At 50.4% G+C, this 14,814-nt stretch overlaps 8 protein-coding genes across 8 annotated transcripts; 3 read left to right on the top strand and 5 right to left on the bottom strand.

Annotated features, from left to right (window-relative positions):
• Positions 1-1,232: 1,232 nt before the first annotated feature.
• On the bottom strand, positions 1,233-1,760 carry Aud_007905 (GNAT family N-acetyltransferase; the record flags this gene model as incomplete). The annotated part of the gene is made up of 1 exon (XM_043292793.1): positions 1,233-1,760. The coding sequence occupies one exon, from the start codon at positions 1,758-1,760 to the stop codon at positions 1,233-1,235; it is 528 nt and encodes a 175-aa protein (XP_043148728.1).
• A 1,166-nt stretch (positions 1,761-2,926) lies between these two features.
• On the top strand, positions 2,927-4,002 carry Aud_007904 (T2 family ribonuclease; the record flags this gene model as incomplete). Its single annotated transcript, XM_043292792.1, has 5 exons — positions 2,927-3,171; positions 3,227-3,405; positions 3,457-3,572; positions 3,621-3,813; positions 3,872-4,002. The coding sequence occupies 5 exons, from the start codon at positions 2,927-2,929 to the stop codon at positions 4,000-4,002; spliced, it is 864 nt and encodes a 287-aa protein (XP_043148727.1).
• A 560-nt stretch (positions 4,003-4,562) lies between these two features.
• On the bottom strand, positions 4,563-5,703 carry swc5 (putative Swr1p complex component (Swc5); the record flags this gene model as incomplete). Its single annotated transcript, XM_043292791.1, has 2 exons — positions 4,563-5,256; positions 5,321-5,703. The coding sequence occupies 2 exons, from the start codon at positions 5,701-5,703 to the stop codon at positions 4,563-4,565; spliced, it is 1,077 nt and encodes a 358-aa protein (XP_043148726.1).
• Positions 5,704-6,002: 299 nt separating this feature from the next.
• Aud_007902 (transcription factor domain-containing protein) lies at positions 6,003-8,023 on the top strand (the record flags this gene model as incomplete). Its single annotated transcript, XM_043292790.1, has 6 exons — positions 6,003-6,165; positions 6,218-6,595; positions 6,645-6,720; positions 6,773-7,192; positions 7,245-7,391; positions 7,441-8,023. 6 exons carry the CDS (start codon positions 6,003-6,005, stop codon positions 8,021-8,023), a joined length of 1,767 nt encoding a protein of 588 aa, XP_043148725.1.
• Positions 8,024-8,925: 902 nt separating this feature from the next.
• On the top strand, positions 8,926-10,079 carry Aud_007901 (short chain dehydrogenase family protein; the record flags this gene model as incomplete). The annotated part of the gene is made up of 5 exons (XM_043292789.1): positions 8,926-9,019; positions 9,071-9,499; positions 9,563-9,660; positions 9,710-9,781; positions 9,831-10,079. The coding sequence occupies 5 exons, from the start codon at positions 8,926-8,928 to the stop codon at positions 10,077-10,079; spliced, it is 942 nt and encodes a 313-aa protein (XP_043148724.1).
• Positions 10,080-10,392: 313 nt separating this feature from the next.
• Positions 10,393-11,285, bottom strand: Aud_007900 (putative DSBA family oxidoreductase; the record flags this gene model as incomplete). The annotated part of the gene is made up of 5 exons (XM_043292788.1): positions 10,393-10,785; positions 10,842-10,966; positions 11,019-11,059; positions 11,108-11,186; positions 11,252-11,285. 5 exons carry the CDS (start codon positions 11,283-11,285, stop codon positions 10,393-10,395), a joined length of 672 nt encoding a protein of 223 aa, XP_043148723.1.
• Positions 11,286-11,642: 357 nt separating this feature from the next.
• Positions 11,643-12,443, bottom strand: Aud_007899 (uncharacterized protein; the record flags this gene model as incomplete). The annotated part of the gene is made up of 2 exons (XM_043292787.1): positions 11,643-12,053; positions 12,108-12,443. 2 exons carry the CDS (start codon positions 12,441-12,443, stop codon positions 11,643-11,645), a joined length of 747 nt encoding a protein of 248 aa, XP_043148722.1.
• A 787-nt stretch (positions 12,444-13,230) lies between these two features.
• On the bottom strand, positions 13,231-14,594 carry Aud_007898 (uncharacterized protein; the record flags this gene model as incomplete). Its single annotated transcript, XM_043292786.1, has 2 exons — positions 13,231-13,854; positions 13,908-14,594. The coding sequence occupies 2 exons, from the start codon at positions 14,592-14,594 to the stop codon at positions 13,231-13,233; spliced, it is 1,311 nt and encodes a 436-aa protein (XP_043148721.1).
• Between the last annotated feature and the right edge of the window lie 220 nt (positions 14,595-14,814).

The following is a 14,814-nucleotide window of genomic DNA, read 5'->3' as shown; positions in this document are numbered from 1 at the left end:
GCCTGCTAGTGTAGGTTTATTAGTTCACTGATGTACCTTTAGTTATCCCCCACAGCAGTGACTAAGGGTTAGGTATAGCCCATCTCGTCTTCCTCGTCGTTATGACCATTTGTGCATGAAAATGTATGATGACATGTTCAAGGTTACTGGGCGTGGTGTTCAAGAAAGAAGAGCAGCAATTGAAGATCATGCTTGACAATTGATATAATCGTACGCATGGGGACGGAGTAGAGACCACACGCAATTGCGCTCTCATGCTTTTCTGACAGCAATAATGGCAGGAAAGATGACTCCTCCACTGACCAACTTACCATGTACTTAGTTGACAAAGTGAAAACATGGCCTGCTTGCGCACTTACTGAATCCACCAGCAGATCATGTTCGACATTACCCAAACCTCGCAGGAATGGCTTCGACTAAGAAGCTTGTTGATCATGGCAGTGACATCAAAAACTCAGCCACGCTGAAGAAAGATAGTGTACGTGATATCATATGCTGAACACTAGACTATTGGCTCAGAACATGGATTGGAAAGTGTGCTCTGTATTGAGAATTGAAACTGGACTAGTATCAGATGGCGGTCAGTATTAGATTCCGTGGTGGATGGTCTGTGGTCTCAAAATGTGATATCCTACACTTTGTCATGGACTCGTGATATGTCTGGAGCATGGAATACTTCAAAGGATTGATTGATATTCGAAGTGGATGTGGTTGAGAGTTTGCTTTTGTGATGAGATTACACAGCTAGATAGGGGCTAGTATAATTAGTGTTATTTAGTTATGTTGTCACTTAGTCATATGCATAAAAATCACATGACCCAACTAGAGGCACTAGTTTAAAAGCCACCACACAACATCGTCTTCCCAGTTTTTCGTCAACAACACCAAATAATAATGAGCTCAAATTTGAGCACTCAAGTTTATCTACACGGAAATACAAAGTATTGTTTCCAGATTTCCCAGAACTATCAATCATCGCTTCAGATGGAGTAGCTGCCCGTGAGCTCTAATGTCGAGCTCGTGACGACTATTCCATCAACGCTTTTTCCCAGACAATGATGACATCTCTTCTTTGGCACGAGGCAGCGAAAACTGCAGTGGGTGACCAAATATCAAATCAAGCTCAACAGTCTGAGTCTGGATGGATCCGTTTATTACTGTACTTTTCCAGATAGTACCGCGACCCTGCTTCCTTGATAACACAGTATATAGAGCGCACAAACCCTGACAAATCAATTAAGATCTAATCCGAGAAAAAGAGTCCCCTCCAAAGGCGTCTCATAGTAGGCTTGTATCTCGACAAACCCAGCACGTGTATAGAGTTGCTGCGCTCCAGCCATGGACGGCAGAGTATCGAGTCTCATTTCACGATACCCCAAGTCCTTGGCCCTCTGGATGATTGCATCCACGAGAGCCTTTCCGAGACCCATTCCCCGTGCTTCAGGAGACACGTACAGTCGCTTCATCTCACAGCACGATTTGACTTCGCTTTGGGGTTCCGCGGCGTGATGTCCTTTGTCGACGAGTGGACGAACGGCTACGCAGCCAAGCGCAATCTTAGGATCAATTCTGTAAGCTAGCAGCAATGCTCCGTGCGGAGAACCATATTGGCTAGGTAGGTTGCGTAGTTCGGATTCGAAGCTCTGGAAGGTGAGGTCGATACCGAGCGATTCAGCATAGGCCCTGAACAAGGTCCTAGCTGTTGCAAAGTCTTCGGCAGTTTGAGCTGGGACGATCTGGAAGCTGCTAGGGGGAGCCATCAGGCAAAAAACCGGAGTAGGTTGAAATATCCTGCAAATCTGGGCCCCAGAATGATAGTCAGAGAGAGCTTCGCTGGTTACTGCTCTGTCATATTATCCGGACCAGATGCGAGTTGATATGTTGCTGAGCCGGTATCGGATCGCCGTATGACTCAGTTCAGATGGCAAAGTTGCCAGGGTAGATAATCCACCGCATATGTGCGGATATTGTCGCAGCCAGCCAGAGGGTGACATAGGATAGTTAATATCTAGAACCAAGCTGTATGATTGATGATGATGCCTCGGTGGAAAGGACAAACATCCTTGCTTGCCTCAGGCCCCCAGGCTAGCAACCGCCTGCTTTCAATCACCTCAATGTTTTGACGACTCCTAAATCAATTTGGTTACAAGTTTGCTATGTCGTCGATAAATTTTATCCTCAGCGACCACAGCTTCCTCAGTATCGGTCATTTTAAGAAGATACTTCGATCTAGTCGCTGAAAGGAATTGAACTCCTCTACGCCAAGTCCGACCGATAGTTAACCTGCCGTCTTCGTCCGAGGGCTGCTACTTGCTTCGTTTACCCAAGCTTTCTTGCACATGGGCTGTTTCCCTTGCGCTTTCATCCAGAGGGATTTGCAAGGAAATACGAGCACTCGATGCAACTTTCTGAATCTCTGATACATAGCGGCGGAGTCGAAGAAATCCAGATCAGCAACCATCAACATTATCAAAATGTCCTAGCCACTCCTTAATGGCTCCTGATGCTGCCCCGAAGGCCTCCCGTCGGCTAAGGGACAATCTGGCAACTCCATATTCGAACCAGACCATACGATTGGACGGACTCTATCTGATCGACTCCCCGCAGCGACAAGGATGGAAACAGAATTAAGAGCAACCAGAACTTGACGGCGACGTCCGATTGCTTGTTGCTGGGTTGATCTGTGTTCCTGAATCAGAGGTAATCTCCGGCGTCAAATCAGCGGCGTGTTATCAGTACATGTGCTGCTATCAACCCTTGGCGATACGAAGCGATGCTTCGTAGTAATGCACTGTCGTATCTGCGTCGGCTGTCTTCAACACTAAAAAAAATTGCCTATATTAAGGAGATGTAGTTCCATCTTTGAACTCTGCTCGTCCTCGCCCCTAATTTCTTCTATCCCTGTCAACCTGTCCATCGTGCTAAGATGCCCGCAACCAATTTCCCGTCGATGGGCAAGCTCGCCCTGGGTGCAATGCACCTTACCTCTGGTTTTCATAACCACAACCTTCAGAGCTGCCCAGGGAATATCCCAGTGAGTTGTAGCAACACCACCGCGGTGCCTGACTCTTGCTGCTTCAATCATCCCGGAGGATCTCTTCTCTTGACTCAATTCTGGGACACCAATCCAGCTGCCGGTCCTTCGAACTCCTGGACTGTCCACGGACTTTGGTATGCCTGAGCAGAATGGAAATGGTACAACATGGACACTAACAATTAAACCCAGGCCCGACAACTGTGATGGCACGTACGAGCAGTTCTGTGATTCGTCTCGCGAGTATTCAAACATCACGGAGATCCTCCAGGCGCAGGGCAGGACCGAGCTGCTGTCCTACATGCAAACCTACTGGAAGGACTACAAAGGCAATGACGAGAGCTTCTGGGAGCACGAGTGGAACAAGCATGGTTCGTTTTTGCAAATCTGACAATCCCGACCAGACACTAATGATGATATAGGCACTTGCATCAACACCATCGAGCCCAGCTGCTACACCGACTACAAGGCCCAGGAAGAGGTCGGTGATTATTTCCAAAAGGCTGTCGATCTTTTCAAGGGCCTCGATACGTACAAGGTATGCATTAGACATTGAGTCACTCTCATACTGAGACTAACGGTCTAGGCTCTTGCCGCTGCCGGCATCACTCCCAGTTCGTCCAAGACATACAAATTGAGCGACATCCTGTCCGCTCTGTCTGCAATCACTGGCCATAAACCCTCCGTCGGCTGCAGTAACGGCGAGCTGAATGAAGCTTGGTACTTCTTCAATGTCAAAGGCAATCTCATCAATGGCAAATACGTGCCTACTGATCCGCGTATGTTGTCTGTACATCCTCTGTTCCATAGACGACAGCTGACCTGAAACGACTATAGTCTCCTCTTCTACCTGCCCCTCTTCTGGCATTAAATACATGCCCAAGCCTGCCAGCGGCGGCCGTAATGCTACATGTCCATCTGGGAAGTTTGGTGGAACGGAGGAAAAGCACGTAGTTCGTCATGACTGAGTGGTCTGTTGAACGGAGCGAAATGGTGCAGGTGCCTCAAGTCAAAAGTCCTTAAGGGACTCGCAACGACAGAAATACCCGTGATTGCCGCGATCCTCATATCATGGCCAGTCTGTACATTTACTGGACGTAACGATGCGGTTAAAATGACCACGAACTCGAATGGGTTTGCCGGACCCGAATAGCTCTGCCTGCGGTTGTATCCTGCAACAATTCCCATGTAGTATGTGGCTCGGCGCACTGTTGTGTGCCCGTACGTAAGGCCGCGCCTTCTAAGCGTCGACAGGTAATGTCCGTTTGTTATGTCGTAATGTGCTCGTAGCAGCACAGGATTTAAGAGATCTGCAAATCTCCCGAGTGCACTCCTGCTGCCTACCATGACTGCTGCGGTATCGGCTCGCGAAGCAGAGTGGGGAGCCAATTCAGGCTAGCATTGCACCTTGAAACCGCCAAAGGGAAAGTGACGGGCAATGTGATACTTCCGAGCTGCTATGGCCACGATGGCCCGGCACACACAAGTTGCAAGAGCAATGGTGTAAGAGCGTAGACACTCAAACGTCTCACAATCCCTTCAACCGCGCATTTCTTCGTTCCTCCTCCCGCTTGGCAACAACGCGATCCAAGAAGTCCATGCGGCCAAGGAAACCTTCCTTGGCTTTACTATGAACCTTGAGCTCGTCTTTGATGCCAGCCTGGTCCACATACGCAGCCCAGTCCAGCCGAGACTTTTCCACGGTGTTGATCTTCGGTCCGCTAAGGTTCTCTGTCTGGCCGGTGATCTCGGCCGTGAGTTGCTTCTCCCAGCTCTTCTTGATCGTCCCGGTGGGATTAGGATCAAACCGCGAAATCTTGCGGAGGGGTCTGCGCAGCTTGAGCGCGTCCTTTGCGTTTGCGGCGTGTTCGACGTCGGCGTCCGTGACGGTCTCAGCGCTCTCGCCGTTAGCGAGGAAAAGCTTCGCTTCGGCGGAGTCTTTGGGGACAATTTTCTCCTCCGTGATGACTTCGCCGGCGAACTTGTAGGTCCTTTTGATCTTTACCATCTCCTCCGTATATTGAGGTTTGGAATCGGGCGAGGGCGCCTGTTTCTCGGCGGTATCGGTGCCCTTGCTTTCGTCGTTCACAGGGGTGGCGTCCTTTTGGGTCTGCGAAGAGAGATTGCCTGCACCAAAATCTGAAGTATTCATTTGCGCCCATATTGCATCAACGTCAACCGTAGCACCGTCAATCTTGGCCAGCGGTTTTCGCTCTTCCTGCCTGTCAAGAAATGAATATTAGTCATCTGGACGTAGGGAACAATCCGCGCAAAAGCTCAACGCACATTCGCATCCTCATTGCTCGCGTCCGTACAAAGCCCCCTGGGCCACCTTCATCATCGTCATCGAAATCCACGTCGTCTTCGTCCTCATCGCTGGCTGTGCCTTGTGACTTCTTCCCTCTTTGCTTGCCCTCCTTTCTCGCCTTTGCTTTCTGGATCATGGCCTCATCTCCAGAGTCGAGTTCTTTGTCTTCAGTGGCTGCCTTGTTTGGCCCTGTTTTGCGCCTTTTCGCTGCTGGTTCTGTCGCCTCATCGTCGCTATCGGAGCCGGTCAAGCCGGCATCTTCTTGATCAGGATCGAGCTGGAAATCTTCATCTTCGGCGGAGTCGTATTGCTCGTTATCAATGTCCAAGTCGGCCACAGTGGCAGCAGGCTCGGATGCCATCTTGTTCTCTAAATATGAAGACGCCTCTTGGTAGAGATCGACATGAAAGCGACGGTGGCGTGAAAGCAGAATATGTACCATCGGATTCTGCCAGGGCGGTGTGCGAGATAACTCGCTGACCAGTTGACGGATACTGATGACCAATCAGGGGGTTTCCATGAGAAGAGAGGCCGAGGATGTTCCTTTTGAACTGAGACTGCGCACCATCTCTCAGGGCGTATTCTCCTACTAAATAAAATGTGTTGTTGGCAGTAACCATCACGTCTTGACCGGAAGATGATCAGACTAGACGGGCCAAAATGGATGCCAAAAAAGCACGCGGACGAGAGCAACGAGGTCTACAGTTTCAGAATGACTTCCTCGGTTGGGACGTCAGAGAGAGCCCGCAGTCTGTTCCGTCAATGACTAGATCCGCAAGATCATCCACAGAGCATGAGTATGCGTCGAAAAATCCGATCTTAGGTAGCTCACAGCTCTTGCATTTGGATTTGTGAAAGGTATTGACTTCAGACAGTTGATCACCTGGAGCCACTTGACGTGGACATACTGAATCAGCGACATGCCTTCGATTTACCTTCGCAGGCTGTCTGCGATGCGCTCGTGGATGTGTTCTTCAAGTGGATCGCACCAGTGTTGCCCGTGATCGATCGACACGACTTCATACATCGATATCGTAATCCTCAGAACCCTCCGTCAATCCTCTTAATTCAAGCCGTACTCATGGTAGCGTCGAGGTTCCACCATAATGGCCAGAGCTCTGGGAACGGCGTAATCTCTCCGCGCGTCTTTTACAAGAAAGTGAAAGCTCTGTATGATGCAGGATACGAAAGAGATCCTACTACAGTCCTCCAGGCTGTAGTCTTATTGGGCGTGTACTGGGATGGCCCCGATGGTAGGGTATTGCTCAGCTCGTTGATCTGTATTGTGTTGACGTGCTATAGATCTCACGGAAAGTGGGATATTCTATTGGAGTCGTCTGGGAATAGCTTTGGCTCAGGAACACGGGCTTCACCAGAGGTAAAAGTCACCCGGTGCCGTCCTTGAGATCTAATTCCAATTCAACTTGCAGTGAGAACTACGTAACACTGTCTGCTACGAAGAGAAGGATCTGGAAGCGGATATGGTGGACTCTTTACACGCGCGATCGCTCGGTGGCTGCAGCATTCGGCCGTCCTCTTCACATCAATTCCGAAGATTGCACGGTTGAACCTTTGAAAGAAAGCGACTTTATTGAGTATGATGAGCAAAATGATAGCTCAACAGATCGTACAGCAGCTCTTTTCTTCATGCAGTACGTGAAACTCTGCCAACTAATGGACCTTGGTCTGTGCTTGAAGCTGTCGTCCAGGTCGACAGAGGATAGTCGGATGAAGGGGGCTGCGCAATGTGAGCTTGGTCTGAATGACTGGCTCGTCTCTTGTCCGTCCGAGCTTCAGTGGAGACAGTCTCGTCATAGTTTTTGGTCTGCATTACTGTGTTCGACCTTCTAGTGAGTTTGAACAGGGAAACACTGGAAAGACTATGATCTGATCTTCGAGCAGTACCATTGTGTGCCAGTTACATCTTCTTCAATCTCCCGACTCGTCAAATGAGGCGCAAAGCTCAGCTTTTCATGCTGCCACGAGTATCGTGTCCATCCTGGAAACCCTACAGTCCAAGGGCGAGCTAACGTACACGCCATCATTCATGTAAGTCTGGGCCTTTCTAGTCGTCACTAACAATGAGCTTACCTGTTAGAATCTGCCACGCCGTTGTATCTTTCGTCACACTGCGAAGCCAAATGGAAGCCTCAATACCGTCACTCCTGCATGCCATCCGACAGAATCTGGAAGCCAACCTAGACATGCTCCAAGTACTTTCTCATACATGGCCCATTGCGGCAATATTTCTAGAGCTCTTTCGCACTATGACTGGCCTGGAACAGTTTGAGCGAACTTTATCAGTCGCAGTAGAGAAGTGCGGGAAACGTGCACGAGGGGACGAGAACGACAGTTCCACTCCCCTAAGATCTTCGACGCGTTTCAAAAGGCCTAAATTACAGCAAGTCATTCTACCACAAACTAGGGTCGTCCTTCAGATTTTGCAGAGGGAAACTCAGAAGCAATTTAGCTCCCAAGGCCCACTCCACAACAAGTTGAATGCAAGGGTTGAAAGTATGCCATCTGGCGTCATTCCAGATCAGAACCGTTCTACACCTATGACCGAGGTTGACCCGCTGCTTGATGACTGTGACGCTTCAGCTGTATTACGGAGCTTACGGAGAATAATCGACGCTGGTAATTGCGCTCCCCCTGATTCTCGATCAGACGACGTATCATGATCCTCCTTCAAAATACCATGGAGACGCGTTATCAATGGCCTACATCTCGTCAGCCATGAGATCGAGTACGGATGCTCCTCGTCTACAGCCTTTACTTCGAATCTTCGTGGAGCATCCAAGCATATTTAAAGTTGCGATTATAGGCATCGTTGATACTACTGGATGTTTTCTGAAGATTCAAAGAGATTACAGAGAGCAGAGGCTTCATTAGGCTCTCACGCAATGTCCTATATCGAGGCCGCTCAACCCCGTGGAGTAGGGCCGATTCAAGACCTAACCCGTATAGATTATCAATCTACCAGAGGTAGTAATTACTGATGATCTGCAACCTCCAGGAAGGAGAGTACATCAGTGTCCTACCTATTGCCTCTTAAGATGCAGAGGGGTATTGTTTTCGCAGTTGACTGTCCATAGTAGAGAGATGGACAAACAAGGCAGCCTTAATGTTTGGCTTAATCTTAAAGTTACCAGCTGCGTGTTTCTCTCCTTATTTTCTCAATTATTTTGTGGCATCCACCATTGCTGTATCAACGCCCTATTTCTGGCATAGAATTAAACCAATGACTTGTTGGAGGGCATTATTGTGCCCTTAAGATGCTAGAGATCCAAGTCCACACCACAGAGAATAGGAACCTCTTCTACAGAATAAAAACAGGCATCCATCAATAGATCGTCCTGGTGGCTCTGGACTTGTGTTGGCCACAGTTGATAATTAATCAATAAATCACCAGTGACCACAACGGGCCGACCCGCGCTCGGTGGTTTCGGAGTTGAGCACTACAACCTACCGAGGATGTGGAGGGCAACGACCATTTTGTCGTGTGTCATCGGATATTTGAACATGACATGTCCTCATTTCTGATCTCAACGTACTTTATTTGCAGGCAACGGAAAGATAAAAAATGCCATCAAACAAACCAGTCGCTCTCGTCGTGGGCGCTTCCCGCGGTATCGGCAGGCAGATTGCCGTAGACCTGGCCAAGAACGGCTACAAAGGTATGTCCAATGACGGGCAAATCTTCAAACAAGACACTGACACTATTCCAGTCGTCGTGGCGGCAAAGACCACCTCCAACGCCTATGCAACTGTCCCCTTCCCACCGGATCCGAACTCCTCGCAATCAACCATCAACACCGTCGAGCGAGAGATCAAAGAATCCGGTGGCGAAGCGTTCGCCCTCCCAGTAGACGTCCGCGACGTGAAACAAGTCGAGAACCTGGTTCACGAGACGGTTCGCCTGGCAGGCCGCCTCGATGTCCTGGTCTACAACTCCGGGGCGATCTGGTGGTCCTCTGTGGCGAATACGCCCACGAAGCGGTTCCAGCTCATGCAGAGAGTGAACCCAGAGGGTCTTTATGCGAGTGTGCAGGCGGCATTGCCATACTTTGAGAAGAATGGGTGGAAAGGACGGATTATTGTCGTCTCGCCGCCGATCTACTCGCGGTTCTTTCGGGGGAAGACGGCTTATGCGATGGGTATATTTTCCTATTTTGTCTGCCTTTCTTCACACTAGGTATTTGCGGCTAATATTGGCACAGGCAAGGTGGGAATGAGCGTCCTGACCAAGGGTCTAGCCATGGATTTTATCAGACAAGGGGCGAAGGATATGGCCATCACCAGTATCTGGCCTGCAGTGGTACGTTTCTTGACCTTCTGCTATTGCATATACTCACTCTCTTTCCAAGTCCATCGAATCAGCCGCCACAGAGGCGACCACGAATGAAGATCCCAGTCGGAAAGCCGATCTCAGGAAGCCTGTGAGTAGACCCGTTCGCGCGCTGAATGACGTATCGCTAAGAGGACTAGACGATCTTCTCCGATGCTGTTCTGGGTATTTTGAACAGCCCCACAGGCATCGTGAACGGCCAATTGGTCCTCGACGAGGACTTCCTGCGCGACCATTGCGGTGTTTCTGATTTCTCCAAGTACGCTGTTGTCCCTGGGTCTCAGCCACGGCGGATCATGCCTAAGGAGTTGCCTGTCCTTGAGGTGGCAGAGCAGGACGATGAGGGTATGCGGGTGGATAGTACGAAGTTGAGAAAGGCCAAGCTGTAGTTCCATCCTCTCTAGCACACAAGTTTCTATGTTCAAAGTTCGGCAAATAGGAAAAATACATGACGTCCGTACCGTCCAACATATTTAAGGCACTCAGGGACTTTGAAGGAAGACACTGTGGTGCTAGGATAATCCACCCCTTCACTACTTGCGAAGGGTCATATAGGCAGACAAATGAATGGATACAAACTGACAGACAAATTGGGATCCAGCCTTCAAGAACATTTCAAAGGAAAAACTTTCACATCAGCTCATCAAGCTCATAGATCCAGCTTTATACACACTATCCAGGGACAATGTTCCTGTCATTCAACTACAACTTCGCCTTTCCCTCAACCTTCAGCCTTAAATCCTCATGCGGCAACTCCAAGAAATCCCACATGTAGTGGAAGCGATCACTCCCAAAGAAGGGCTCCGATTTCCCCTCCCCATTAGTCACCCAGAACCACGGACAGCCATACGCCCCCAGCTCTTTGACAACCCTCTCTGTCGTCGCCGTAAGCTCATTCTTGATCTCGGGGCTCGCCGCCGCAGCCAGTATCTCCTCCACCTCAGCCCCGGAGAAGAATTTCCCCAGTGCCTTGGCTAGATTCTCCGGCTTGGAGATATCCAGGTGGCCGTTCCACATCGTCTCGAAGCAGGCGAGGAAAGCCGGGACGAGTCTATTGGCGTGCTGGCGCTTGATGTATGTGAGTGCTCGTTGGGGCTGTTCGCACAGCGTTAGTTTCTCTTCCTTTCAATAGCAGAGGGCATGGCATGTACGAGAAGCGAGAGGATAGGGAAGAACGCGGGTACTTCGAAGTTGTGCCCGAAGTACTTTTGGGCGCGTTTGCCGTCGTACGTCGAGTAGGCTGCTTTGGCGGGGAGAGTCCATGGCGGCTTGTTTCCTTTTGCTGGTCAGAGTACTTTAGGATCAGGGGATATTTGGGACAGGCGTACCGCTTCCTACGTTGATACCTCCCAGGAAGACGGGGATGTATCTAGGCTATGTGAGATTATGTTTCGGCGGAGAAGGGAGGGCCTCCTACTCGATTTCTACACCAAGCGATGCGAGCGCGTCTGCATTTTGCTGGAGATAAGTGAAAGCGTAGAAGCTGTAGGGTGATACTATTTGGATTTGTTAGCATTGATGAAGAATTGTGTAGGTTAATGAGAGATGGCCGGGGACCAACCGCAGTCAAGGTAACATTCGATTTTCTTGCCCATGGTGTATGATGGCGTTCGCTTCTACTAAACTGACAAATTCAGATGATGCAATTTGATTATTTCATCTTCATCCATGATTACTTTCTTACTGCGACTTTAAATCATGATGAGCATGTGGGGAGCCGAGGATGATAGCTTGCCACGTTATATCCGACCCGCCGTCGGCTTCTTGAAAGTTTGATTATGCGTTCAGTAAATTTCAAGAACAGGCGAAAATCAATATGAAATTAAATAAATAAATAAATATTGTAGGAAATCCAAACCTCTCATTCGATCATCGCTTACCATTATCACAAAAGGAGACATCCATGAAAGTACTGCACAGCATAACGACACACCCCAGTGAATTTGAGTGTATCACACCCCGTTTGAATTCTTCGTCAAAGCAGTCACCTTCTCCAGTTGCACGCCAAAACTCCTCTGCCGGGATACGTTCTGCTCAAGCCAGACTCCAAACACAGCGACCGCACCACCGGCAACCTCGAGCCCGATCAACAGAGCAAGAAGCACAAATCCTGCCCGCGTCTCCCGACAATCCCGCTCGAAATGCGTCGGTGCATGTAACGAAGCATACTCGCTCGAGGCGACGCTCCGCATGGCCTTCCACTTGCATGTCCACGAGTGCAGTGTCTCATTGTGCGAAAATCCACCAGGATACGTGGATTGCGGGAGATAGATCGCAAATGCCAGTCCGACTGCCGCAGCGATGAGGGCCGCGACTGCCGTTCCCGAGGCGAGGATGTTGAGCCGCCGGATATGGGAATGGGGCTGGCTATGTCAGTGTGTTTTCAGGATTACCTACAGGTTAGCACGACGACTCACGGAAGGGATGAGGACGGCGACGATATAGATGAGATTGAGGACTGCGATCACGCAGCCACTAGACAAAATCGCGATCGTTGGTCGGAGATCGAAGTTCAATGGCCACAGGGCCAGTCCTGCTTGTTCGTACCCAGAGGTGCTCTGGTAGTGCTGGAACGGTACGGCTTCGCAGCCGACGATTGCGAGGGCAGAACCAAGGCAGACCACGGATAGAGCGAGTTGGGCCCAGCGGAGATGGTGGTTTCTTTTGAGAAAGGTTGATTCTTCGTGGTCCGAGGCGCAGGAGACGGTGTATGAGGCTGCGGCTGAGCCAGGATGGGACAATGCGGCCTCCATTTTGAGAATTCGGAAGCAAAGTCAAGGACAAGAATAGAATGTATCACTTCAGTAAATAGCAATAAATGAGTGAAAATGCGAGACGTCTTGCCAGAAGACTGAAGTAAAAGTATTGAGCAAAGAACGAAGCGCGGTCCACCAGGGAGGGTACAACGATGAGGAAACCTGAGGAATCAGCACACATTTAAGCATTATCACCCTTCATAAAACAATATACGATTCTTCAAACTCACTGACGAACTTGCGTCCGAGCCCATCCTCTTTCCCGTCGAAACGTCCTGCCATTAGCAACCGCAGTACTGTAGCCGCCGAGCTGATGCAGACGATCCTCATTCGTCGGACGCTGACCTATGACAGTATATCCTGCAGAACTTTCATGAAGAACCAGTCTGAAGTGGATGGCAGTAGGCTCAATCCCAAACTCTTTTTTCCCCTGGCGCGTAAAGATGTCGCAAACTTTGTGAAGGTTGTTGGGATTGGATGTTGGGGAGCGCTGACCCTGAGCGCCACTGATCGTGGACTTTAGGTAGAGAGCCCGGCGCTTCCACAGTATCACATTGCGTGAAAGCTATCCTCAGATCTATGAAGAGAAAAATCTATCCGTGACTACAAGGCCAAGGAGTAGGGTTGGTGAAAATAATGACATTGTTCAATATGCACACTAAAATTACGGTCACGTAGAAATTCATCAGTAAGGGGGAATCAATCACAGTCATCATCAAACATTGGATAAGTGCACGGAAGAAACATTCGAATGAATCATCCCAGCTTTTCGCGATGCGTAAGGTCAGTCGTGGCCAGACACTCTTCGTCGCCAGTCTTCACCCGTGCGATGGACATCGACCACGTCAATCCGCTTGCCAATACCCGTCATTCCCTCCTTCTGCCACCACTTCTCACCTTTCTCTGCAAGTACTGATTCATCTTCACTGTCGATTAGGCCGCCTCGGCCGCCTTCGTCTCCAACTACAACCACGACTTGTCGGACCCAGCCAGAAATGTGTTGGACCGCATCGCCTTGTTTGCCTGTCAAGGACTCCTGGACGTAGACAATGTCGGGCGAAAGATGGCGCACAAGGTGTACGTATCCCGTCGCAGTGCTAAACGGCATGATGGCGTTCTCCTTGTCGACAATGGCCTGCGCCTGCGTGTATAAAGTGCGGAACAATGGTGTGGCGCCCTCCTGCTCATCAGCTGGGCGAGGTTCGAGAGTGGACAGGTCGCCGCTAGGTGCTTCCCCAGGCGACCTGGCCTCCTCAGGAGCGATGTTAGAATAGGATGATGTAACGGAGAGAGTAGGATTGGATGAACCGCCCTGGTTGGGTGCATGCTTCAGGCCTGGCGCATAAATAAGAACGAAGACCTTTGCGGTCTCAGAGTCGACATGTTCAGGGAGGTGAGAAAGAATAGACTGTTCGTAGGTTGTCAGCGATATTCCATGACATCGAGCCAACAAGAACCTACCGCGTGCTCAGAGAAGTCGTCAGGGTCGTGATCTGCCAACTCGGAGGAGACCACAATCGCTACCGTCTTCTTCTTTTTGTCGAGAGCAGGAGGGCCGCTCACCGCGCTGCGAGTGGGAAGCGCTCCGCTCATCGTCGGAGCTGCTGCGGCAGGTTGAGCTTCTTCCTGAGTAGTCCTCGACCGAACCTCTTCAGACCATCGCGAGTGGTCCTCAAAGTCACCGCGATCCTCCTCACGTATTGATGTGAGAGCGCTGCCCATGAATGCGCCCGCCGCAGCCATACCGGCCACGACCCGTCTGCTGGCCCCATCGAAGATCTGCTGAGGGCTCGGTGTGCGCCGCAAAGCACCCTGCATACGAGCCATCATACCAACGTCGTCACCATGGATATCTGCCCCGGTCGACCTGGCATATCCGCCGTCAATGCCGGCTGGGGTTCCCTCCGCGCCCGGCGGGGGGTATCGGACATCCCTCGAGTCGTCCAGGGGGTATTCGCCTTCGTCATTACTATCGTCATCATCACCGCGTTCGCTCCAAATCCATACAGCTATGCCAATCGTTGCGATGCCGACCGTTAAAGCCAGTGGCACCCAGTACCCCATGACGGTTCGTCTCCCTGAGGAGCTGAAGCCGGTACCAGCTCCAACCCGCCGCCGACGAGCATCCTGGGAATATGGGAAAGACATTGCGGGCACTGAGAGATGATAGATGGCGGGCGCATAGAAGTCAATCCAATTGCGATGGTGTACAATGATCACATCTCAAGGTTGCATGAGAAGAAAAAGGGTGGTTGGTTAACGGAGCAAGCAGGGTGAAAGAGAGCTCTCAAGGCTGGGCCTCGGACGAGCCGAGAAACATGTGGCTGGTGATGTCCTGGTTACCGCGGTGTTTTCCCGCTTGTTAATT

Source organism: Aspergillus udagawae (genome assembly GCF_001078395.1).
Source record: "Aspergillus udagawae IFM 46973 DNA, scaffold_6, whole genome shotgun sequence".
In the NCBI taxonomy this organism is placed as follows: Eukaryota; Fungi; Ascomycota; class Eurotiomycetes; order Eurotiales; family Aspergillaceae; genus Aspergillus; species Aspergillus udagawae.
The sequence above is the reverse complement of the archived record's forward strand: the minus strand, read 5'-3'. Positions and strand labels throughout refer to the sequence as shown.